This window comes from Chionomys nivalis, chromosome 17, assembly GCF_950005125.1.
Source record: "Chionomys nivalis chromosome 17, mChiNiv1.1, whole genome shotgun sequence".
Lineage (NCBI taxonomy): Eukaryota > Metazoa > Chordata > Mammalia > Rodentia > Cricetidae > Chionomys > Chionomys nivalis.
Genome location: NC_080102.1, coordinates 59,897,657 through 59,924,798, shown reverse-complemented (window position 1 = coordinate 59,924,798; position 27,142 = coordinate 59,897,657). Strand labels below are relative to the sequence as shown.

Below are 27,142 nucleotides of genomic sequence, written 5' to 3'. Positions count from 1 at the left end.
AGATGGTTTTGACTCTCCAGCACTAAGAAGGTGCCTGCGTCAGTAGTAATTTGAACACTCCCTCTATAGCTACTTCAAGCATCAGCCTGCACTTCAAGGTTTTCCATTCTGCTGTTCGAACTAAGCTCTTTAAGATATTGACCGAAGTGACTAATCCAGAAATCACTGTCATAAACAACACAGGAAGTGATCATGTGAGAGAAGGGGAGAAAAAAAGACTGAGTCAGGAAAGGAGCACAAGGAGCTGATCCCATATAAAATGACAAAATTAAGACACATATGTATATACGAACTAAAAGCAGAGCACATGAATGCTTACTCTGGTTGGAATCCAGGACATTTATAGAAAAGCTTGATGTGTCATGATAAGGCTCAGCCATTGAGAAATAAGGCAATATTAAAAAAAAAAAAAAAAAAAAAAAAAGACCAAGGTATTTTTGGTCAGAGAATGGTCGTTTTCCTCCTCCCAGCCACCCCTGTGAAAGCATCTCTATATATTTATTTATATATATATATATATATATATGTAATATAGAATCTGTTTTTGTTAAAAAGTATTCAATGATCATACATATTTATCAAGGCATGATGGCTTTGGGGGTGGGATCCATCATGGGAAAGCTTAGCGGTTCGGAAACGCAGGAAGAGGAGGCTGGGGTAAGAAGTGTAAGAAGAACCTGGGATGAAATAAATGCTTATCGAAGGGTGGCACCAACACAACGTCCACTAATATTTTCCATTTTCAAGGAGTCACCAGTGATAGATGGGTGCCACAATCCCATCTCTTCTCCTGTACCCTCCCTCAATTCTTCCCTCCACCAAGAACATTAATGCTTCACGGCTCGCTCTTCCACAAGTCTCTTGGACCCATGCTATCTTGCATCCCAGGCTTGGTGGGTAATGGCCCATGTCTCTGGCCCTACGTGTCTAATCTCAGAAACCATTGCCACTGATATTAATGGACTGTAGCTCTGTCACCTGCATGACGTTGATGCCACTGTTGGCAAGACGGGCAATACCCTCGGGACAGATGGCCTCCATGGCTACCATATTGGTGGTAATAAGGGCTGAAGGAGTGGCAGTGCCACTGCCTTCTGAACCTGCCCCACTGTCCAGGGGCAAAGTGCCCACACTCAGGGCGACCCCTGGGCCTCCCTTTTTGTTCTGGTGGGTCTTGATATGCTTTGACAGGTGATCACTCCTCATGAAACGCTTAGGGCACTCAGGACAGGCAAATTTCTTCTCACCTAGATAAAAAAGCAAAAGATAACTTAATCCAAAAACAGTCAGAACAAAGATGGGGTTGATGTGTGTTCTTCAAAATCCAAATTCAGGAGTCTCTTCCAGAGGTCCTGAGTTCAATTCCCAGCAACCACATGGTGGCTCACAACCATCTATAATGACATCTGGTGCCCTCTTCTTTCAGCAGGCATACAAGGAAGCAGAATACTGTATACATAATAAACAGACAAATAAATCTTAATGGAGCTCCTTAAAATCTTCCAGAGTAATCCAAGTGCTCTTTGAGACACACTCAATTTCACACGTAAGTTGTTCAGGATGTTCAGTTACTTCAAAGGCAAATCATGTCTTCTCTTTTTTTTTTTTTTTTTTTTTAAATTTATTTATTTATTATGTATACAACATTCCTTCCATGTATGCTTGCATGCCAGAAGAGGGCACCAGATCTCATTATAGATGGCTGTGAGCCACCATGTGGTTGCTGGGAATTGAACTCAGGACCTCTGGAAGAGCAGTCAGTGCTCTTAACCTCTGAGCCATCTCTCCAGCCCCTTTTTTTTTGGTTTTTTGAGACAGGGTTTCTCTGTGGTTTTAGAGCCTGTCCTGGAACTAGCTCTTGTAGACCAGGCTGGTCTCGAACTCACAGAGATCCGCCTGCCTCTGCCTCCCAAGTGCTGGGATTAAAGGCGTGCGCCACCACCGCCCGGCCCCATGTCTTCTCTTTTTGTCTATTACTCATTCTCTCGTCCCTGGGGTCTCACTCACCTGTATGTGTGCGTTTATGTCTCTGAAGCTCATCTGAACGTGTGAAGCGTTTCCCACAGTATGACCAGTTACACATGAATGGTCTCTCTCCTGTATGCCAGCGCAAGTGTGCCCGGAGATGTGAGGTCTTGCCATACACTTTGCCACATCCTTGGATATGACAAATGTGCTGTTTCTTTTTACCAGGATCTCCAGAGCCTCTATGAATGAAAACATAATGATTTATCATTCTGGAGACAAAAATTAAAGAACTAAGAAGTGTTAGTAATTACCTAACCCATTCTTTTGTTTGTTTTGGATACATGTATCTCTGGCTATCTTGGAACTCCATAAATTGACCAGGCAGGACTTGAACTCAGAAACCTACCTGCCTCTGCTTGCTTAATGCTAGGATTAGAAGTTTGTGCCACCATACTTGTCACTGAAATTGACTTTAAAAAAAATTTAATATTTACTTATGAGTAGTTTGTCTGCACATATGTACGCAGACATACATACCAGCACATCTGGTACCCAAGGTCAGAAAAGGATGTGAGATCTCCTGGAACTGGAGTTACAGATGGTTATGAGCTACCATGTAGTTGCTGGGAATTGAAACGAATCCTTTGGAAAGGCAGTCAGTGCTTAGCTGATGAGCCATTGCTCCCCCTCCAGTTTTTCTTTGTTTGGTCTTTTTGAGACAGGGTTTCCCTGTGGAGCTCTGGCTGTCCTAGAACTCAGAGATCTCTCTGCCTCAAATGCTGAGATTAAAGGTGTGCACTATAGCACCCAACTTGTGGGGTTCTTTTGTTTGTTTTGTTTTTTTGAGACAGGGTTTCTCTGTGTAGCTGTCTGTCCTGAAACTCACTCTGTAGACCTGGCTGACCTTGAACTCACAGAGATCCGCCTGCAGTCTCTGCCTCGGTAGTTAAGAGCACTGGTTGCTCTTAACTCTTGAGTTCAATTTCCAGGACCACATGGTGGCCCACAACCATCCTTAATGAGATCTGGTGCCCTCTTCTGGCTTGCAGGCAGAACACTGTATACATAAGAAATATAAATCTTGTTTTTTTCTCCGAGACAGGGTTTCCTGGAACTAGCTCTTGTAGACCAGGCTGGCCTCGAACTCACAAGAGATCCGCCTGTCTCTGCCTCCCGAGTGCTGGGATTAAAGGCGTGCGCCACCACCACCCGGCCCAGTCCCCCATTTCTTAAGGCTTTGTCTTGTTTTGTTTATTTTTGTTTTCGAAAATGTCTTATGTAACATAACAGGCTGCCTTTGAGATCCTGATCAAGCAGACTACGTAAGCTCTCTTTATTATTATTATTGTTTTTATGTGCATTGGTGTTTTGCCATGAATTTTGGGTTCCCTGAAACTGAAGTTACAAACAGTTGTGAGCTGCCATGGAAGTACTGGGAATTGAACCCAGGTCCTCTGGAAGAGCAGTCAGTGCTCTTAAACACTGGACCATCTTTCCAGCCCCAAGCTCTCTTCTATTAAAAGTTATAATTTGTATCCCCTCCAACCCCGTGCACAATTTTTTTGGGGGGGAAAGAAAGAGCTTTGAGACTGGGTCTCATATAGCTCAGGTTGGCCTCAAACTTACTATAGAATTAGCCAAGACTAACTTTGATCTCCTGATCTCCTCTATCTTCTAAGTACTGAAATCATATAGGTAGGAGCAACCACCACACTTGACATCAAAGATAGATCTTCAGCTGATTTTAGTTAATTAGCTTCCAAAATCCAAGTTATAGATTACTTTCCTCAGAGATGTGGAGGTGCATGTCTTTAATCCCAGCACTCGGGAAGCAAAGGCAGGTAGATCTCTGTGAGTTTGAGGCCAGCCTGGTCTACAGAGCTAGGACTGGTTCCATAGCTACTGAGAAACCCTGTCTCAAAAAACCAAAGATGATAGATAGATAGATAGATAGATAGATAGATAGATAGATAGATAGATAGATAGATAGATAGACAGACAGACAGACAGACAGACAGACAGACAGACACAGACAGACAGACAATAAAAAGGGGGCTAGCCAGGTATGGTGGTGCAATTCAAGGCAAGCCTGGTCAACATAGTTGTAGGACAGCCTGGGCTACACAGAGAAACCTTGCCCCACTCCCCGAAAAGGGTGATGGGTGCTGAGCACTTGAACTCAAGTCCCCTAATTTTCGCCGGATGGTGGTGGCGCACGCCTTTAATCCCAGCACTTGGGAGGCAGAGGCAGGCGGATCTCTGTGAGTTCGAGACCAGCCTGGTCTACAAGAGCTAGTTCCAGGACAGGCTCCAAAGCTACAGAGAAACTCTGTCTCAAAAAACAAAACAAAAAAATTAAATGAGAGAAAAATCCTGGTGGAAAAATATTACATCTTTAGTAAGAGATGGACGATAGTGGTATACACCTTTAATCCCAGCACTTGGAAGGCAGAAGCAGAGGCAGGCAGTACTCTGAGTTCAAGCAAGACCAGCCTGGTCTACAGAGTGAGTTCCAAAACAGTAAGGGCTACACAGAGAAACACTGACTTGAGAGAAAGTGAACAACAATAAAAACAAAAAGCACCTGGAAAAAGTATTATCTTTTTGAGTGATAACATAACTGTGAAAACTTGTAATTTTCCTAAAGCTACTGTAAAAAAAAAAATCATTACAAGAAGTAGGTTTAGGGCTAGAGATGGCTCAGTGGTTAAGAGCACTGACTGATCTTCCAAAGGACCTGGGTTCAATTCCTAGCACCCACATGGCAGCTCACAACTGTCTGTAACCCCAAGATCTGACACCCCTCACACAGACATTTATGCAAGCAGAGCACCAATGCACATAAAATAATAAATAATTTTTTAAAAAAATGAATAAGAAGTAGGTTTAGCCAGGTGGTGGCGCACGCCTTTAATCCCAGCACTCAGGAGGCAGAGGCAGGTGGATCTCTGTTAATTCAAGGCCAGCCCGGTCTACAAAAGAGCTAGTTCCAGGACAGCCAGAGCTAAACAGTGAAACCCTGTCCATAAAACCTAAATAAATAAATAAATAAATAAATAAATAAAACAAAAATAAATTCTATATTCAAGAAAATGAACTCACCTTCCTTCACTGTCTTTACAGTAGGGGCATGTACATGCTTCCCTCCGAGTCCTCCGACCAGCTTGGGGCTGGGGATCAGGACTGTTCTCTCCTTCTCCACCTGTTGTCTCATCATGCATCCCATCACCACCAGATGCATGGAGGCCAAGCTGAGAGCCATGATCACCTGAAATAAAAAGAGAGGTTCGAGATGCAGTGGGTAGGACAGAGCTACAGAACCTCACAGACATCACACTCATAGCACCACTTTTCATTACAGTTCCTTCTTCAGTGTGATTGTCCAAGCCAATCGGTTCTCTTCCACCATATCAGTTTCAAGTGAAAAGTTTCTGCACCCCAAAAAGCCTCTCCACTGATGCAACAATCCAAATCAGACAAAATCAAACCAAATTAGAAAAAGCCAGGTTTAATGGATACAACGCTCCAGATGATTTTCCAGCCCTCCAGAGAGGAGACGGGAAAGGAAGATCAGAAAACTGGGGACAGTTTAAGTACCCTGTGGGAGTGGTCTTGAGCACCTCTCGAAGAGGGGAAATAAGTAAATGGATGCCAGGGACTGGGGGTGAAGATTTCAGCAGAACATCAAAAACCAATCTCAGACTCTCAGCCTTGACAGCAAGTGCCTTTACCTGCTGAGCCATCTCACTAGCCCATATGGCAACATTTCTTCAAGATCTTTAAAATATGATATAAGATCTCGCTATATTTGCCCGGGTTGGCCTTAAACTGCTAGGCTCAAGCAATCTTCTGACTCAAGCTCCCAAATTGTTAAATTAAAAATAAAATTGATTAAAAAATAAAAATGTAAACTTCCTAAGGGACTACCAAAGGACTACAGATTTAAGTTTACATAGTAGTTACAGGCTAACCTTGGCTAAAGATTAAGACCCATGTAAAATACAAAAGCTTACATGACATCAACATCATATTGGAATTTGTTCCCCACCCTCTTAATAATAGTTTTAGAAAGGAACAGTTCAATCTTAAAACATGGTGCTAGTTAAGCAATGAGATAAATTAAAGATTGGCCTTCCTGTGATGAAAATAACTAGGAAACCAGAAGCAGTTTAATGACAGTTTTGGGCAAACCCAGTTGCTGCCTCTAGCATCAATTTCTGAAACAACTATAAATGTCAGATCTTTTCAGTTTCTTCAGAGTAAAGAAGTGTGGCTAAACCCATGATCTTCCAAGAGATCACTAAGAGTCAAAACTTTAGGAATTACTAAAGCATGATGAAATTAAAATGTCAGTAACTATAAAACAAAACAAATCACCATTCTAGGAACTGAGCCGAGGGCCTCCACACAGTACTCAAGCACTCTACCATCCAAAGGCTAGTTTCCATATATTTCCAAAAACTGTGCTTAGGCTTCCAGTTTCCTATCTGTCACCTACTGTGATAAGTACCACGTCCAAAACAATAACAACAACAACAAAACAAAAACAAAAAAACAAAACAACAAAACAAACCAACAAGGGAAACGGTTTATCTCTTCTTACAACTCTTATGTCATCACAAGGGAAACCAGAGCAGGAAATTGTGGCAAGAACCAAGAGGCAGGACTGGCTTAATCTCCAAGACTTGCTTATTCTGGTTACTCACACCATCTAGGACCACCTACCCAGGAGAGACCCAGTTCCCAGTATGCTGGGTCCTCGTAACAAGCATTAATCAAGAAAATGACCTACAGACTTATCTACAAGCACTCTGATAAAGGTATTTTATTTTAGATTCATTTGTATCTATAAGTGTATTGCGCATTTGGGATGCCCGAGAGATCAGAATATTACATGGACAACTTAATGAGAACCTCCCCCGACCCCAAATGTGAAAAGGGTTAAGGATATATGGCAGGACCAAACATAGAGCTCTGGGGAAAGCAAGAAGAAAACACTGGGCATCCTAGGGAGAAAGAAGCTAGACATGTGAGTTGGAAAAATGGCTCAACAGAAAAGTGTAGTAACTGCTCACAACTGTCTGTAACTCCAGTTAGGCGGTTGTGGCGCAAGCCTTTAATCACAGCTCTTGGGATGCAGAGGCAGGTGGATCTCTGCTGAGTTTGAGGCCAGCCTGGTCTACAAGAGCGAATTCCAGGACAGGCTCCAAAGCTACAGAGAAACCCCGTCTCAAAAACAAAACAAATCAAACAAAAAAAACTGCCTCTGAAAATGGGTAGAGCTAAGCAATCAGTAAAACAGTATTAATGGGGGCTGGAGAGATGGCTCAGCGGTTAAGAGCACTGACTGCTCTTCCTGAGGACCCGGGTTCAAATCCCAGCGCCCACATGGCAGCTCACAACTGCCTGAAAATCCAGTTCCAGGGGATCTGACACCTTCACACCAATGCACATAAAATAAAGCTAAATAAACCATAAAAAAAAAATTTAAAAAAAAACAGTATTAATGGCTTTCACCACTAGATGTCACTGTGACTAAGTATTATACCACCCTCTTCCATAGGTTTAAGACAAAAAGGAGAAAAGAGAAATCTGCACAAAATTTAAGAACATAGAAGATATTTTGGAAGTCTCTCTATCAAATCTAAATATTAATTTCAGTTTTGATAATGTTCTCTATCAGCGTTGGTAATGTTCCCGGCTAAGACTTGAGTTTTGCCATTCATTATGAATCAAAAGGTACAGATTAGAAAGGTCATGATGCTAAATGCCTAATTCCAGCATTCAGAAAGTGCAGTGGCAGGAATATGGTCAGTCTGAGGTCTCTGCCACATAACGAATTCAATGACAGCCTGAGCTACACTGATAATATCAAAAGCAAAACAAAATAAAATAAGCAAAGACCTGCCTCAACTTCCCAACTGCTAGGATTTTAAGTTTGAGGCACCATTCCTAGCTATTGTGTACTTTCAGCATCAATTTATTCTATCACAACAGCAGAACAATAAATAGAAGTAGAAATAGTACTCGAAGCTGGTGTGGTGACACATGCCTTTACTCCCAGCACTCAAGAGGCAAAGGGCAGGTAGGATCTCAGTGAGTTCAACAGTCTTGTCTACATAGCAGTGCTACAGAGAAACCCTTCCTCAAAACAAACAAATGAACAAATAAATGATAAACTATTTCTATCACTCAAGAGACAGAGCAAGAGGATAACCCCTGAAGCTAGTCTGTGCTAAATAAAATCCTCCCTCAAAAATAAATACCCGCAACTGGGCGGTAGTAGTGGGGCACACCTTTAATCCCAGCACTTGGGTGAGAGAGACTGGCAGATCTCTGTGAGTTCAAGGTAAGCCTAGAGTTCCAGGACAGCCTCCAAAGCTATAGAGAAACAGCACCAAAAAAAAAAAAAAAAAGTGTGTGTGTTATTTTATACACACATACACACACAAACAGGGGCAAGAGAGATAGCTCAACGATTAAAAACACCAATGTGATAGCTAGGCAGGAAATCCATACAGACAGTTGCTCTGTGAATCTATCTGGCTTCTGGGAACTTGCATGCACACCCACATAGGCATGTCTGCCTGCCTGCCTCACACACACACACACACACACACACACACAAATAAACATTAGAAAAGAAAAAGAGGTCAGGTGGTGGTGGCGTACACCTTTAATGCCAGCATTTGGGAGGCGGAGGCAGGCTGATCTCCGTGAGTTCGAGGCCAGCCTGGTCTACAAGAGTTGGTTCCAGGAGAGGCTCCAAAGAGACACCCTGTCTCAGAAAAAACAAAAAAAAAAAAGTGAAAAACAAAACAAGAAGGAAAGAAGGAAGGAAGGAAGGAAGGAAGGAAGGAAGGAAGGAAGGAAGGAAGGAAGGAAGGAAGGAAGGAAGGAAGGAAGAGGGGCCAAGTGTATTGGTTCACACCTTTAATCTCAGCACTCCTGAGGCAGAGGCAGCTGGATCTCTAAGGCTGGGGCCAGTCCACTCTAGAGAGTGACTTCCAGGACAGTCAGGTATACACAGAGAAACCCTATCTCAAAAGAAGTAAATGAATAATCCCAGCACTCGGGAGGCAGAGGCAGGCAGATCTCTGTGAGTTTGAGACCAGCCTGGTCTACAGAGCTAGTTCCAGGACAGGCTCCAAAGCCACAGAGAAACCCTGCCTCGAAAAACCAAAAAAAAAAAAAATAAATAAATAAAAAAATAAAAAATAAAAGCTGGGCAGTGGTGGATCATGCCTTTAATCCCAGCACTTGGGGGAGGCAGAGTTAGGCGAATCTCTGATGAATTCAAGGTCAGCCTGGTCTATAGAGGGAATTCCAAGAAAGACTTCACAACTATACAGAGAAATCCTGTCTTCAACCCCCCAAAATTATAATTATATAATATATATACATAATATATTATGTGTATATATATGTGTATGTGTATGTGTATATATATATATATATATATATATATATATATATATATATATATAATATAAATCAGGCTTGATGGAGCATGCCTTTAATCTCAAGCAGAAGCAGGAAGATCCCCATGGGTTTCAGACCAGTCTGGTTTACACAGTGCATTCCGGGCCAGAAACCACTACATAGTAAGATTCTGTCTCAAAAATTAAAAAAAAAATGTGAAACGCACGCTGCTTCATGTGGGCTCATGATTCTGATTCTAGCATTCAGGAAGGTGAAATAGAATATAGAGGCCAGCCTGGGCTATAGCATGAAATACAGTCTCAAAAACAAGGATAAACACTTCAGGAGGGCAGTGGTGGGCATACCTTTATTCCCAGCACTTGGGAGGCAGAGGCAGCAGGTGGATCTCTGTGAGTTCCAAGGTCAGCATGGAGTGAGCTCGTGGTACACACTTGGGGGCAAGTGGATCAAGGTCATCCTTTGCTATATCTCAAGGCTAGGCTATGAGACAGCCTCAAAAGTTAGGAAAAGCAGTTAACAGCACTGGCTGTTCTTCCTGGCCAGAAAGATAGTTCATTAGGTAAAAGAGTTTATTATGTAAACATGAGTTCAAATCTCCAGTACCCATATGACAGCTCTGCATGACTACATATGCTTGTGCTCCTAGCCCTAGCATGGGGGGGGGGAGCCCGGGAATAAAATGGCCAGGCAGCCAGCCAGCTTAACTGAAAATGTTAACTTCTAGTTCAGAAAAAGACCCTGTCTTAAAGCCCTATGGCTAACAGAGATAAAGACAATTGAGACACCTGAGCACACGAACCTGTGCAGGTACACTTAACACAAACACACAAAGTTCAAGGTCTTTATCAGCTACATAGTGAATTTAAGGCTAGTCTGGACTACATGAGAGCCAGTGTCAAAAAAACAAAATAATATAAAAAGAGTCAAAGGCAGTCGAGATGGCTCGGTGCTAAGAACACTGACTGCACTTTCAGAGGACCTGTGTTCAATTCCCAGCTCTTACACGGAAGCTCACAACCATCTGAAACTCCAAATTCTGAGGGATCTGACATCCTCTTCTGGCCTATGTGTGCACCAGGCATGTAAGTGCACAGACATACATTCAGGCAAAACACCCATACACATTAAAAAACAAAAACAGCCGGGCGATGGTGGCGCACGCCTTTAATCCCAGCACTCGGGAGGCAGAGGCAGGCGGATCTCTGTGAGTTCGAGACCAGCCTGGTCTACAAGAGCTAGTTCCAGGACAGGCTCCAAAGCCACAGAGAAACCCTGTCTCAAAAAACCAAAAAAACAAAAAAAAAAAAAAAAACAAAAAAAAAACAAAAAACAAAAAACAAAAACAAAGCTGGACAGTGGTGGCATATGCCTTTAATCCCAGCACACTGGGGGGAAAAGGCAAAGAGAGAGCTGAATTAAGATGCCAGCCTGGCCTACAGAGTGAGTTCCAGGACAGCCGGGGCTATGAGGAAATCAAGCCTCAATATAAATAAACAAAACAAGAGACTAGAGAGTTGTCTCAGGGCCGGGCAGTGGTGGCGCACACCTTTAATCCCAGCATTCACTCAGGAGGCAGAGGCAGGCGGATCTCTGGGAGTTCAAGGCCAGCCTGGTCTACAAAACCTAGTTCCAGGACAGGAACCAAAGCTACAGAGAAACCCTGTCTCGAAAAACAAAAAACAAAAAAAAAACAAAAAAAAGAGAGTTGCCTCAGCGGTTAAGAGCACTGGCTGCTCTTCTAGAGGACCCAGGTTCAATCCCAGCACCCACATGGCAGCTCACAACTGCCTGTAACTTTAACTCCAGTTCCAGGATATCTAGCAACTTCACACAGACACACATGCAGGAAAAACATCAATACACATAAACTAAAGTAAATCGTTAAAAGAGAGAGCAAGGACTCAAACAAAAAAATAAGTAACTTAAGATTTTCATGTTCAATGGTGAGTAAGGAGAGGACAAAGATAAAAGAGAAACGTTAAATTTCCTCCTCTTTCTCACACACATACTTTGGTTTGGTTTTTTTTTTTTTCCAAGTCAGTGTTTCCCCATGTAGCCTTGGTTGTCCTGGAACTTGCTTTGTAGACCAGGCTAGCCTCAAACTCAGAGATATACACCTGCCTCTGCCCCTCAAGTGTTGGGATTAAAGGTGTGGCGGCCACCACCCGACTAATCTCTCTCTTTTTTTTTAATATTTATTTATTATGTATACAATATTCTGTCTTATGTATGCCTGCAGGCCAGAAGAGGGTGCCGGATCCCATAACAAATGGTTGTGAGCCACCATGTGGTTGCTGGGAATTGAGCTCAGGACCTTTGGAAGAGCAGGCAATGCTCTTAACCTCTGAGCTATCTCTTAAAAAGCAAATCTTTGGGGGCTGGAGAGTTGGGCCAGTAGTTAAGAGCACTTGTTTCCAAAGAACAGCATCCACATGGAGGCTCACCATCTCCTAGAGCACCAACACACACATGCAAACAAAACACCCATACAAATAAAATAAAAATAAATCTTGAGCCGGGCGGTGGTGGCGCACGCCTTTAATCCCAGCACTCAGGAGGCAGAGGCAGGCGGATCTCTGTGAGTTCGAGGCCAGCCTGGTCTACAAAGGGAGTTCCAGGACAGGCTCCAAAGCTACAGAGAAACCCTGTCTCGAAAACCAAAAAAAAAAAAAAAACTTGAAAGAAAAAAAGCAAATCTTTGTCGTAACCTAGGTATTTCCTGTTTTAAAAAAACAATTTCAAAGTAGTTCAGCTATCAGTTTTTTGCACGTAGGTAAGCAGACACGCACACAAAATTTAGATATGCAAATCTAAACTTGAGTAACAAGTAATACCACCCAGTTCCCATAAACAATTCACAGTCCAAAAAACATGGAAGCACATGTCAAAAAAAAAAATCAAGTTATAATCCAGATTTGTAACCAATTCTCCAAGATTCACTTAATAGCTTTATAAAAGGGGGCTGGAGAGACAGCTCCCAGGTTAAGAGCACTGACAGCTCCTTTTAGAGGATCTGAGTTCAATTCTCATCACCCACATAGCAGCGTGCTACTATCTGTAACTACAGTTCCAGGGAATCTGACACCCTCACACAAACATACAAAACACTCAAGCACATAAAATAAAAAGAAAAAAAAAAAGAAAAAAGCTTAACACAGAACAGTTTTCATTAGGTGTTAAGGTCACACCTATAATCTCAGCTATAAATCTCAGCCCTTGGATCAGGAGTTGAGAAGTTCAGGTAGAACTACACAGTTAGAGGCCAACCTGTGATACCCTGGAAATAGAAGGGAAGAGGAGAGTACAGAAAGAACAAACATTTTCTGGTCTTCAAAAAGGAAGATTCTATTCAGGGGTTTGTTTAGTTTGTTGTTGTTGAAAACAGGGGTTGGTCTCTAACAACTCAGCTGAAGATTTTCTTTACTAAAGATTTGTTTATTATGTATACAGTGTTCTATCTGCTTGCCAGAAGAAGGCACCAGATCTCATTAATGATGGCCTTGAGCCACCTTGAGCCACCAAGTAGTTGCTGGGAAGTGAACTCAGAACCTCTGGAAGAGAAGCCAGTACTCCCAACCTCTGAGTCATCTCTCCAGCCCCTGAAGATGGTTTTGAACTCCAAATCCTCCTGCCTCCCAAGTGCTTTGGATTGAACGGTGGTGCTACCACATCTCTACTCACTTAACTGAGTTAAAATGGCCATACTACATGCAAAAGGCAGCATGACCTAACAATGATGTTATAAAAAAAAAAAATTGGAATGAATAGGAACAATTGAAGACTGTATTCTCATATCCCTGAGTTTCAAAACAATAAAAGTACTTAGATTTAAAGAACTCTTCTCTTTAAACAGAAGTCACCATTTAAAAAGCAATATCATGCCGGGCGGTGGTGGAGCACGCCTATAATCCCAGCACTTGGGAGGCAAAGGCAGGCGGATCTCTGTGAGTTCAAGACCAGCCTGGTCTACAAGAGCTAGTTCCAGGACAGGCTCCAAAGCTACACAGAGAAGCTCTCTCTCTAAAAACCAAAAACCCAAAACAAAAAGTGTATTATTATAGGAAAAGATTCAGAAACATGTTTCATTTGATAAACTATATCATTTTTAAATAGAAATATTTCTCAAAAGACTTTTTACATAAAAATGCTAACTGGCGGGGGCTGGAGAGATGGCTCAGAGGTTAAGAGCACTGTCTGCTCTTCCAGAGGTCCTGAGTTCAATTCCCAGCAACCACATGGTGGCTCACAACCATCTATAATGAGATCTGGTGCCTCTTCTGGTGTATATATGTTAACAGAACATTGTATGCATAATAAATAAATAAATCTTTAAAAAAAATGCTAACTGGCTGATCGAGGATGCTCATATCTGTAATCCCAACACTCACTGACTGAGGTAGAAGGATTGTCACAAGTCTGAAGCCAGCCTGAACCACATACTGAGTCTCAAGCCAGTATAAGCAACAAATTAATACTCAATTTTTGGGGAGAAAAAAAGTAAAAAACATTTTTACAAACTAAACAATGACCTCTTCACATGCACTAGTTGAAAACACAACTTCTTTTCTTTTTAGGTCTCGGCAATCTGACCCCAACTTTAGTGAGTTTGCTGGAAAACCAATGCCAGCATCACATCCAACTTAACTGTAGACAAAACATTCTCTTTACCCCAGTAAAATTAGCACATGTACAATTTTTATTTTTAGTGCCTGAAGCTTTCTTTGAGTGAATTACAGACATCAGGATAGTCTGCTCTATTCTCATGCCAAAGCCCCCCAAGAAGTCAACCAAACTCAATTTCTCAAAGCTGTCCCTATGCACACCCAAGACAAGTTTTTAGTGTTTGACAGGGGCTGAGGGGGAGAGATTTGCAAATTAAGAATACAAAACAACAGACAAGGGTACCGATAAAAAGACAAACGTATTGATTAAAACAGAAAAAGGAGACCAGCCTGGTCTACAGAGCTAGTTCCAGGACAGGCTCCAAAGCCACAGAGAAACCCTGTCTCGAAAAACCAAAAAAAAAAAAAACCAAAAAAAAAAAAACAAAAACAAAAACAAAAAAAAAAAAAAAACAGAAAAAGGATGCCCATCAAAATCCCAGCAAAGGACTGGAGAGACGGCTCAGGGGTTAAGAGCATTGCCTGCTCTTCCAAAGGTCCTGAGTTCAATTCCCAGCAACCACATTGTGGCTCACAACCATCTGTAATGAGGTCTGGTGCCCTCTTCTGGCCTGCAGACATACACACAGACAGAATATTGTATACATAACAAATAAATAAATATTAAAAAAAAAATCCCAGCAAAATCCTTCAAGGACCTCGAAAGAAAAGTACTCAACTTCATTTGGAAAAGCAAAAAAGCAAAAAAACAAAACCAAAAAAACCCAAAAAAAACCCAGTGTAAGACTTTAAGACAATCCTAAAGTCATTTTTGACAATTCTGAATCCTCTCAGCCTCTGTGCCAGAGTGCTTCCCCTACTCCCCTGGGAACCAAGGACCTAACAGCTACACTCGCATGTACTCAGTTTTTCAACCATTACCCATATACGTATGTTTTGGTTCAGTCCCCTGGGAAACGGGGTCAAAATGACCTCTTACCTCACCTGATCTGGCAACAGCTCTCCAGTCAATTATGGGTAATAGCCCTTTCAAATAAGCCAATCAAAATAGTCAAAGAACAACCCCCCTTGCTTCTGTGGCCCCTTTAAAAGTAGACTGTACCAGCTATTCGGGGTCCCTCGGCTTCCTGAATGCTGGGGGACCCTGTCATGACAGAATTAATAAAATCCTCATGCTTTTGCATCAGCTGTGGTGCGACTCCTCCTCGGTGTTTGGACGCTAGAGTCCAACACCAGGATAGCCAAAACAATCCTGGGCAATAAAAAAACTTCTGGAGGCATCACAATCCCTGACTTCAAACTCTACTACAGAGCTACAGTACTGAAAACAGCCTGGTATTGGCATAAGAACAGACAGGAGGACCAATGGAACTGAATAGAAGACCCAGATATCAATCCACACATCTTCAAACACCTGATCTTTGATAAAGAAGCAAAAAATATCAAATGGAAAAGAGAAAGAATATTTGACAAGTGGTGCTGGCATAACGGGATATCAACATGTAGAAGAATGAAAATAGACCCATATCTATCACCATGCACAAAACTCAAGTCCAAATGGATCAAAGACCTCAACATAAAGCCAGCCACACTGAACCTTATAGAAGAGAAAGTGGGAAGTATACTTGAACACATTGGCACAGGGAATCACTTCCTAAATATAACCCCAGCAGACATTGAGAGAAACAATTAATAAATGGGACCTCCTGAAACTTTCAAGCTTCTTCTGTAAAGCAAAAAAACACGGTAAACAAGACAACCCACATCAGACAGAGGTCTGATCTCCAAAATATACAAGAACTCAAGAAATTGGACACCAAAAGATCACATAATCCAATAAAAAAAATGGAGTACAGACCTAAACAGAGAACGCTCAACAGAGGAAATCTAAAATGGCTGAAAGACACTTAAGGAAATGTTCAACATCTTAGTCATCAGAGAAATGAAAATCAAAACAACTCTGAGATTCCATCTAACACCTGTAAGAATGGCCAAGATCAAAAACATTGATGACAACTTATGCTGGAGAGGTTGTGGGGAAAAGGGAACATTCCTGCATTGCTGGTAGGAATGCAAGCTGGTTCCATTCCTTTGGATGTCAGTGTGGCCATTTCTCAGAAAATTAGGAAACAACCTTCCTCAAGACTCAGTAATACAAAGGATGCTCAATCGTGCCACAAGGACATGTGTTCAACGATGTTCATAGCCTCCTGCCTCTGCCTTCCAAGTACTAGGATTAAAGGCCTGTGCCATCACCACCTAGCGCATGCGCCTGTCTCCCTCCCTGCCTCCTTCCCTCTCTCTCTTCCAAGCAAGGGTTTCTCTGTGTAGCTTTGGCTGTCCTGGAATTCCCTCTATAGACCAGATTAGCCTCAAACTCAGAGATCCGTAGGCCTCTGACTCCCAAGTGCTGACATTTAAGATGTGCACCTCCACCAGCAGGCTTTTTCTTTTAAGACGGAGTCTCATCATGTATATAGCTTGTATTATATAAATCCAGTTTGACCTCCAACTGAAAGATTAGCCTGTCTCTGCCTCTAGAGTACTGCAATTAAAGGTATGAACCACCAAACTTGGCCCAAAGCTATAGTTTCTAAGGCTACCTCATCTTAGAAAATTAAGATTGTTTCATATGCAGTGAGTTTTCTCCTACACTGTACTTTGGAGAGTACTATTAATGCTTGAGTTCTCTAGTCCATAAGTAATACTGTATCAGAAAAGAGAGTAAAGTAAGATATTTTGTAGCAACTGAAGCTAGTCTCTAGGAAACTACTTTTTAAGATAAAATATAGCCAATTGGTAATGGCACACCACTTTAATCCCAACACTTGGCAGGCAGAGTCAGGAGGATTTCTGTGAGTTTGAGGCCAGCCTGATCTATAGATGGTGTTCCAGGACAGCCAAGAATGCTATACAAAGAAACCCTGTTCCAAAAAACAAAAACATAAAATCTACTCAATTAAGAAGAAAAAGGAGGGCTTGAGAGATAGTTCCAACCGTTAAGAGCACTTAACAACAGTTAAGAGCTGTTCTTTCAGAGGTCGTGAGTTCAATTCCCAGCAACCACATTGTGGCTCACAACCATCTTTAAGAGATCTGGTGCCCTCTTCTGGTGTGCATGCAGAACACTGTATACATGGTAAATCTTTAAAAAAGAAAGAAGATAGAAAGAAGAAAGAAAGAAAGAAAGAAAGAAAGAAAGAAAGAAAGAAAGAAAGAAAGAAAAAGGAGGGGGATTACAAAATTATGACCAGTTTAACAACAACAACAAGAAGGTAATTTATGAGCTAGGAATGGAGCTCAGTTGGTAGAGTGCTTGGTTGGCACTTGAGACTCAATGCCAGCAGCACCTAGTAAAACCCAGAACCGCCGTGCACATCTAGAGGTGCAAGTTAAAAAGATCACAAGTTCAAGGAGCCTTTCAGCTACACAGTGAGAGATCACGTCTTTAGGGGGAAAAATTGATCACACGTGTCTTCAAAAGCATGTTAATGAAGAAAACAATTCTTGACTTAAAAATGACTTTTCCAGTCAACCAGATGGCTCCAAAGGTGCTTGTTGAGCGAGCCTGGTCACCTGAATTCAATATCTGAAGCCACCTAAGTTCACCACCTGGAGCTTACTTAAAAGTCAAAGCGAATTCCACGAAGCTGTCCTGACCTCCACACAGACGACTTTAAGGTTTCAGTATCTCATTCTCTTATCTGTTAATGTCAAACTGCCGATATATTACATACACCACACAGTTTGTAGAGTTCAAGACCATCAATAGCAACTAGGTAGCCCTGACTTATGACATATTAAACGGCAAACTTCCCCCAAAGTATGACTGGAAATGTCTCTTAACTCCTCTCAAGAGCCTAAATTACAACAAACCTCTTAGAAATGGCAAAGATCCAAATTACTAACTAGTTGGAACAATTCCAAGATCTTGTTCTCCTCTAAATATTGAAACTCCTAAATAAAACTCATAATCAAAAAGAAAGCAAGCATGCTGCTATAGACTAACTACTGAGAGTCTCATTTTCTAGGCTGTTGAACTCAGCTTTTATAAAACTTACCCTCATTAAATTTTAGCTAGCAGTTGTTGGAGGAGCACACCTTTAATCCCAGCACTCCAGAGACAGAGACAGGCAGAGTTCTTTGAGTTTGAGGCCAGCCTGGTCTACAAAGCAAGTTCCAGGACAGCTAAAGCTACACAAAGAAACCCTACTGAAAAACCCAACAGTGGAGTTGGGTGGTGGTGGCACACGTCTTTAATCCCAGCACTTGGGAGGCAGAAGCATGTGGATCTCCGTAAATTGGAGGCCAGCCTGGTCTATAGAGTGAGTTTTTTTGTTTTGTTGTTTGTGACAGGCTTTCTCTGTAGCCCTGAAGCCTATCCTGGAACTTGTTCCTGTAGACAAGGCTGGCCTCAAACTCAAGAGATCAGCCAGCCTCTACCTCCTGAGTGCTAGGAATTAAAGGTGTGGGCCACGACTGCCCAGTTTTTCTGTATTTTTTTTAACTGTATTTTATTATAGATTAATTATAGTGTAAGTGGCTTACACATAGCCTGGGCGACAGAGTAAGAACCTGTGCACTGCTGGTGGAGCTGAGTTTGAGGCCAGCATCCTCTACAGAGGGAGTTCCAGTTCGGACAGAATTACAGAGAAACCCTATCTATAGAAAACCCCTCACCAAAAAAACCCAAAGACCCCGAGTTTAATTCCCCCAAAATATATTAGTTCCATGTTGATCTACATGATAAATTTTTTTTTTTTTTTTTTTTTTTTTTTTTTTTGGTTGTTCGAGACAGGGTTTCTCTGTGGCTGTGGAGCCTGTCCTGGAACTAGCTCTGTAGACCAGGCTGGTCTCGAACTCACAGAGATCCGCCTGCCTCTGCCTCCCAAGTGCTGGGATTAAAGGCGTGCGCCACCACCGCCCGGCACATGATAAATTTTTTAAACTTGTTTATGGATAATAAACTGGCACTGATCCTCTTGCCTCATCCTCCCCTGACAAGGATATAGAGTAGACTCACGATGTATTTTAAAATAACAAATTCTGAAAGGGCTTTCATTTTTACTTTATGGTTCTGATTTTTGGCTTTCTAAAATCATTTTGTTGGTTTTCGTGGGTTTTTTGTATTGTTTTTGAAACAGAGCCTCCCCATACAGCCAGCAGCTAGCTAGCTAGCCTGATTGTGTGTGTGTTTCATTTGTTTGTTTTGGCAGAGAAAGTACTGTATGAAACAGAGTTTTTCTGTGTAGCCCTGGCTGTCCTGGAACACTCTCTGTAAACCAGACTAGCCTCAGACTCAAGAGATCCACCTGCCTCTGCCTCTACTTCCCAAGCGCTGGGAATAAAGTCATATGCTACCACTACCTGGCAACTGCCCGGCCTTTGAACTCACGATTCTTCTCAGTCTCCCAAGTAAAGGAATTACAAGAATGGGTCACCACATCTATCTGGCCAATGGTGACTCAGTTTGCACAGAAGGTAGAGTGATAAAGGCTAACTAGGGAAGTCGGGTATGCTGGTGCACACCTCTAATCCCAACACTAGGAAGCAGAGACAGGCCACCGAATCTCTGTTTAAGGTCAGCCTGGTCAATAGAGAGTTCCAGGACAGCCAGGGTTACTTATTGAGATCCTGCCTCAAACAAATGAACAAACAAAACAATACAAAAGCACAAAGAAGGCCGGGCGGTGGTGGCGCACGCCTTTAATCCCAGCACTTGGGAGGCAGAGGCAGGCGGATCTCTGTGAGTTCGAGACCAGCCTGGTCTACAAGAGCTAGTTCCAGGACAGGCTCCAAAAAACCACAGAGAAACCCTGTCTCGAAAAACCAAAAAAAAAAAAAAAAAAAACACAAAGAACAGAAACTCATCTTGTTGAAAATCTTTCTGAGGGCTGGAGAGATGGCTCAATGGTTAAAAGCACTGGCTTCTCTTCCAGAGGACAAGTGTTGGGATCCCAGCACCCACACCAGGAGGCTCACAAACACCTGGAATTCCAGTCCCAGGGAATCTGATGACCCCTTCCAGCCTCCTGGAGCACCCATTCATCCAAACTGCATGAACATACAGACAGAAACACATATGCTTAAGTAAAATTTTAGGAAAAAAAGAAAAAACTTTCTGGAATCTAGTAAGTCATTTTCCCCTCAATTATGAGTTACAACCCATGAGAAAACTGTTCAAATTGAATCATCACATTCTGTAACCTATGTGGTCCATAAAGCAAAAGAAGGCCATTGATCTAGTTTCCTGAATCAAGATGTGAGGAGTTGCTTGCCTCCTACTCCTGTCACTAAAGGAAGGAGGTACTAGCGAGGCAGTGGTAGTGCACACCTTTAATCCCAGCACTCAGGAGGCAGAGGCAGACAGTTCGAGACCAGCCTGGTCTACAAGAGCTAGTTCCAGGGCTGGAGAGATGGCTCAGCGGTTAAGAGCATTGCTTGCTCTGCCAAAGGTCCTGAGTTCAATTCCCGGCAACCACATGGTGGTTCACAACCATCTGTAATGAGGTCTGGTGCCCTCCTCTGGCCTGCAGGCATACACACAGACAGAACACTGTATACATAATAAGTAAATAAATAAATATTTTTTAAAAAGTTTAAAAATAAAAAGGAAAAAAGTTTAAAAAAAAAAAAAAAGCTAGTGCCAGGACAGGCTCCAAAACTACAGAGAAACCCTGTCTCAAAAAAACAAAAAAAAACAAAAAAAAGGAAGGAGGTACTACCCCAGTTGCCATGCCCTTTCCACCAAAATGTGGCATATTCAACACATTTAATCACACAAAACTGTCAGCCAATAAACCTCTTCCTTAAAGGACAGAGGCAGGCAGATCTCTGTAAGTTTAAGATCAGTCTGGTCCACATGGTGAGTTCCAGGGCGGCTAGAACTATTATACAGAGAAACCTTGTCTCAAAAAAAAAAAAAAAAAGTACTGGCTGCACTTCCAGAGGAACCAGGTTTGATTCCAGAACCCACCTGGCAGGCTACCAACTAACTCTGATGCCAGGGTACTTGAGGACTCCCTTTTCTGATCCCCAAGAGCACTACTAACTTATGTGATCCACAAACATGCATGCAAAACACCCATACACATAAAATAAAAACAAAAGAAACAGAGGAGGAATATGAGAAGAAATGAGAGTTAAAGAGTAATTTTACAGCCGGGCGGTGGTGGCGCACACCTTTAATCCCAGCACTTGGGAGGCAGAGGCAGGCGGATCTCTGTAAGTTCGAGACCAGCCTGGTCTACAAGAGCTAGTTCCAGGACAGGCTCCAAAACCACAGAGAAACCCTGTCTCGAAAAACCAAAAAAAAAAAAAAAAAAAAAGAGTAATTTTACATTTTGTTTTTTTTTTTTTGTTTTTTTTTTTTTTAATTTTGTGGTGGGAATGGTCATGGTAGCACATGACTGTGATCCCAGCACTCAGGGGCTGACCAAATCACAGGGTTACACAGCTGAGACCTTACCTAAAAGACAAGCACTTACTACTACTCAGCAATCCTAGTCTCCTACATAAAATTTTAAATTGTATTTTTATTTTTACATGTATTAGTGTTTGAATGTATGTCTGTACTCCACATTCCATTGTGCCAGATGTAAATCAGAAAGAGGGGGAACTGGATCCCCTGGGACTGAGTTACAGTGCTTTTAACTGCTGAACCATCCATCTCTCCAATCCCTGTTGTTTGTTCTGACAGGGTCTCTCTACATAGCCCTGGAACTGTATAGACCAGGCTGGCCTTGAGCTCACAAAGATCCACCTGCCTCTGCCTCAGGAGTGCTGAGATTAAAAGTGTGCACCTTCAGTCCAGGATCCAGTGCTGGGATTAAAGGCCACCACCGCCCAGCTGAGAAAGGAGCACTTTTTTGGTTTTTCGAGACAGGGTTTCTCTGTGGCTTTGGAGCCTAACCTGGAACTAGGTTGGTCTAAAACTCTCAGAGATCCACCTACCTCTGCCTCCCAAGTGCTGGGATTAAAGGCGTGCGCCACCACTGCCCTGCTGAAAGGAGCACTTTTGAGTAAAGTCCTATAGTCTCTATTTCCCAGAGTCTTGGTACCACAAAGTAAAGCTTGGCGAGTTTTCAGCATAGAGTCAGGTAGTAAATATTTTAGGTCTTGGGATCCACATATACTCACAGCCATATTTCATATTCTTTCTGGTTTTCCCCTTACACATAGGGCTTGAACATAGGGTCTTCTGATTCTCCTGCACACCAGCCCATCCCCATCCCCATGGTTTGCAGTTTATTTTGCAAAAACACCCTTTTAAGAATGTAAAACCGAGCCGGGCGGTGGTGGCGCACGCCTTTAATCCCAGCACTCAGGAGGCAGAGGCAGGCGGATCTCTGTGAGTTCGAGGCCAGCCTGGTCTACAAAGGGAGTTCCAGGACAGGCTCCAAAGCTACAGAGAAACCCTGTCTCGAAAAACCAAAAAAAAAAAAAAAAAGAATGTAAAACCGAGGCAGTCTGGCAGAGGTAGTGCACTCGTTAGGCAGAGGCAAGCAGATCTGTTTCAGTTTGGAGTCCAGCCTGGTCTACAAAGTGAGTTCCAGGACAGCCAGAGTTGTTACACAGAGAAACCATGTCTTGAGAAAAAACAAAAACAAAAAAGAATTTAAAACTGGATTCTGGACTGAGGTGGTGGATCTCTGTAAGTTCAAGGCCAGCTTGGTCTACTAGAGCTAGTTCCAGAACAGGCTCCAAAGCCAGAGAAACCCCGTCTCGAAAAACCAAAAAAGTGCTCCTTTCAGCAGGGCAGTGGTGGCGCACACCTTTAATCCCAGCACTTGGGAGGCAGAGGTAGGTGGATCTCTGAGAGTTTTAGACCAACCTAGTTCCAGGTTAGGCTCCAAAGCTACAGAGAAACCCTGTCTTGAAAAACCAAAAAAGAAAAAAAGTCCTCCTTTCTCATCAGATCAACTGAAAAAAATATTTCTATTTAATCAGCTCCAAATGTCTTGAATAAAACATTTTACACTTGCCTGATTGATTAGTCCTTGAGGAAACATCTCAGAAGGTTCTCTTTCCCCCTTTAGATTCAACAGTCTTAGGGAAGTATTAGAATTAGTTTGTAATAAATACAAAAGAATGGATGTCTTACCTGGGGCATTTGCTATAGCCAATGGCAGACCCGGAAGCTGGTGCACCTGGATCCCTGAAGTACCCAATGCACTGAGGTTAATGGTCTGGAGGCCTGGCATGGAGGAAAGTTGAGCAGCATTCACAGTGACTGTGCCAGCAGGAATGGAGGCAGCTGAGGCAATGGGTGTAAGGGTGGTATTGCTGCTGCTAGTCTGCCCCAAGGAAACGCCCTGCATAGGGGCCAAGGTGATTGTCTGGGCTTGTGGGTTCTGAACTTGAAGATTCTGCAGCTGAAGGGTCTGCCAACTGACCTGTCCATTGGGCCCCACTGTTGGTGTCCGAATGATGATGGGACCAGAGTTCTGAACAGCCTGAAGCTGGAGGTTCTGGAGGGTTTCCTGGGAAATAGCTTGAGTTGTGAAGGTTTGCCCTGACAATGGTGCTGCTTGGAGGGCCTGAAGAGCTTGTCCCCCTTGAACTAACTGAGGCTGAATAAGAATTTGTTGTTGCTGTGTCTGCTGACTTTGTTCTCCCTCTTTTTGCTGACTTGCTTGAAGTGAGCTTCCTGATGCCTGATTCTGCTGGATGTTGAGAGAATCAGATCCTTGTAGCCCACCAACCCTTTGGGGTGTCTGGCCTTGAGAACTGGTCCCTGATGATCCGCTGGTGGTAAAGTTCATAATTCCCATGTTGCTGGTGGTAGTAGTTGTTGAGTAGCTATTGGCATTGGTGAAAAAGGAACTGGAACTAGCTTGTGATGACACCAAGCTGGCAGAACTGATGGCAGTCCCTGAGGTGACAGGCTGTGAGCCGCTCTCCTGGGATCCAGAACTGCTGATGGTGACTGCCTGAGAGCTGGGAGTCAAGGTAGCTGCAGAAACGCTGTTGACAGGTAACAAGGTGATGTTCCCATTCAGGGCCACTGGAACATTGGTCACATACTGAGTCTGTCCTGAGAGCACATTATTAGCAAGGCCTTGGAGGGGCACAGCCTGCTGGAGTAGATTTGGCATAGCAGCAATTATGTTGCCCCCACTTCCTCTATTTGTGATGATCTGTTGGTTTGCACCTGGTATGATTTGTATTTGACCAGAACCATCCTGCTGCACTTGGGCCCCAGTGGCAGCAAACTGCAGCTGCTGCCCATCAACAGTCTGGAACTGTGGGATTACTTGATACTGAATATTGGGCATTACTCCAGGTAGACCTGTCAGAACTTGCTGGTTTTGTAAGTTGGGGGTAGTAGCCACAACATACTGCCCACCAGAGACTGTGCGATTCTTGGAAGACTCGCTGCCATTGCTGCCATTGGTACTGTTGCCACTCTGTTCCTTTGAGGTAGGGGTAGCCCCAGAGGAGGAAGAGATGATCTGCCAGCCATTGGCACCCTGTGAAAGTTGTGTGGCTGTGAGGTCAAGTTCACCTGTGCCCCCTGACTGACTCGGACCCTGGGAGTTGTTGCTGTTCTCATTGGGTGACTCAATTCTGCTGCAGGTTGCTGCCAGCAGAGCCAAAGGAGATGGCTGGGATTCCTGGCCAGAAGAGAGGAAAGGAGTTAGTGGCACCCAATAGCCGGCCTAGGGGGCAGTATTCAGCAGACAAACAGCAACAATGCAGGCATAGAAAGAGCAAAAACCAGAAACAAAATGCTGACTTTTGTGTATCGTTCCAATATCAAATTTGGGGACCCTCTAGACCAACTATCTTTCTGTGTGTACTTCCATACCGTAATTCTTCCCAGCATTTTTGATTAAGGAGTTTTCTAGGAATATTTACACCCTCTCAACACCTTCCCCACTTTTGATTGATCACTCACCTGCCCTCCTCCGCCACCACTGCTGCTGCTACTGCCTGTGCTGCTGCTTCGAGTCTGAGAAAAGGCCGCACCACCACCATTACCGTTACCCCCATTACTGCCACCAACACCTTTTTCAATCTTCACCACGGCTGTCACTTCATCCATGGAGTGATCTTGGTCTAAAAATAATTACAAAACAATAAAGTAGAAGGGGGTGAACCTCCCTAAGGTTTAAAATAAGGCTTTGACAAAAAAAAAAAAAAAAAAATCTTAAAATAGGGCCAGATAAGTTGGCAGGCCTAAAATCCCAGAATTTGGAACTGAAGGTAAGAGGAGCAAGAGTTCAAAACAATTTTCAACTACACAGTAAATTGGAAGCCAGTGTCCTAAGTGTGCTGGACAGGCACATGGCTCAATGGTGTCCAAGATGTGTCACTATTTTCTCAAGTACAAAATTAAAGCCAGAAATCATTCAAAAAGGGCTTTGGGAACCAGGCATGGTGACTCACACTATAATCCCAGCACTTGAAGAATGAGGGGGGTGGCTCACCAGTTCTAGATCTGTCTGGGCTACAGATAGAGACCTGGTCTTAAAACAAAACAAACAACACTTCTGAGAAAGGGAATCTGAGGGCAGTGTCTCAGGAATAACAAAAAGTTGCCCCTAGTGATGGCACATTCTGTAATCCCAGGACTCAGGAGGAAGAAGCAGGAGGATAGCTAAAAATTAGAGGCCAGCTTGGTCTTCATAGTAACTTCCAAGCCAACGAGTACCAAGGAGACCCTGTCTCAAAAGGAAAAAAAAAGCATTCTGGGAGGAAGAGGGAACCCAACATGTGGGTGGATGGAAAATGTGCTAAAATTAGGATGAAGAAAGATGGGGAAAGATCAAGTGTAAAAAAATTAACAAAACAGGAAGGGAAAGAGAAAGAGTACATTCTCAGTACCGATGGGGAGACATCTGAACACACTTCAGGGACTAAAGTGGTCTAGGGCTTAGAACCCAGGTTTGGGGCTGAGAGGGCGGGCCCTAGAAGGAAGGGGCGGTTTCGGGGTGAGGGGCGTGGAAAGGGCGGGTCAGATGGGGGAAGGGAAATGCACGGGGGGTGCGGGGGAGGGCCTGGGGCAGGCAGCGACCGGAGGGCGGACCGGGCAGGCGGTTGGCTCAGGCGGGGCCTGCACTGGTCGGGCCGCCCCCGCGGCGCCAGCCCCCGACGGGAGGAGCCTCAGGCGGCCGGCCGAGTCGTGGGGGGTAAGGCCCGTCCCCCGTGGCCGGGGCGGGCAGGGGGCGGGCGAGGCCACGCTGCCCCCTCCCCCGGGGCGGATGGCCCATCCCCCCTCCTCCTCCGAGGCCCCGCCACTGCCCCTTCTCCCTCCCTTCCCTCCGCCCCGGGCGGGACCAAGGCCGCCGCCGCCGCCTCCCGCCCGCCCCCCCTCACAGCGGGGACCGCCCGGTCGGCCCTCGCGCGCGCCCCCTCACTCCCCTCCCACCCCTAGACGCGGAGTGGACTCATCCTTACCGCTCATGGTGGCAGCTGAGGGGCGAGCTCAAGGGGGTCCTGTCCGGGGGGGTTGGGGGGGGCCGGGAAAAACGCGGACGCTGACGAGGCAAGCGAACCCGGACCGGACAGGGAGGGGGGGGTAAGGAGGAGGGAGCTGCGCGCCACAAGCCCGGCCTAGTCTCCGCCCCTTATCTGCTGCCCCGCCCAATGAGGGAGGGAGAAGGGAGGGTCTTGCGGAAGACAGGCGGGCAGCCTACCCAATGGAGAGACGCGTTCCCCCGATAAGGCGTGTGAGACCAAGTTGCGTGTCTGGTGTCCGCCCAGAACGACCGCCCTCTCAGTTTTAGCAACCAATGAGAGGTTCAGGAAGTGAGGATGGGCGGGGCGGGAAGACGATCGACTTGTAGAGCAACCAGTGAAGCGCCAGGCGGGCTCCGAGACCGGTGGGGATAGGAAGAGCCTGGGTAGGAGTGACAGGACGACGACCAATTAGAGTCTTGGGCATGCCTGGGCAAAGTCCGTTTAGGTGGAGAGTAAGAAATAGGCCGGAACGGGCAAGGGGAAAGCCGTCTCAACCAATCAGAATTCAGGCGGGTAGTTAAGAAAGTTATGATTGGACCACAGCTGAAACGAGCCGGAACAGGACGAATATTGACAAGAGCCGAAAGCCAATTAAACGCCGAATAAAAGGTGCAGCCTGGAACTTGGAATGGGGAGAGGAGAAC

At 44.1% G+C, this 27,142-nt stretch overlaps 1 protein-coding gene across 1 annotated transcript; it reads right to left on the bottom strand.

The window, feature by feature from the left end:
- Positions 1–453: 453 nt before the first annotated feature.
- Positions 454–26,491, bottom strand: Sp1 (Sp1 transcription factor). Its single transcript, XM_057791933.1, has 6 exons — positions 26,436–26,491; positions 24,934–25,094; positions 23,137–24,649; positions 5,071–5,236; positions 2,008–2,207; positions 454–1,247 (listed from the first exon to the last, which is right to left on the bottom strand). Exons 1-6 carry the CDS (start codon positions 26,440–26,442, stop codon positions 934–936), a joined length of 2,361 nt encoding a protein of 786 aa, XP_057647916.1. The 5' UTR covers positions 26,443–26,491; the 3' UTR covers positions 454–933.
- Positions 26,492–27,142: the final 651 nt, after the last annotated feature.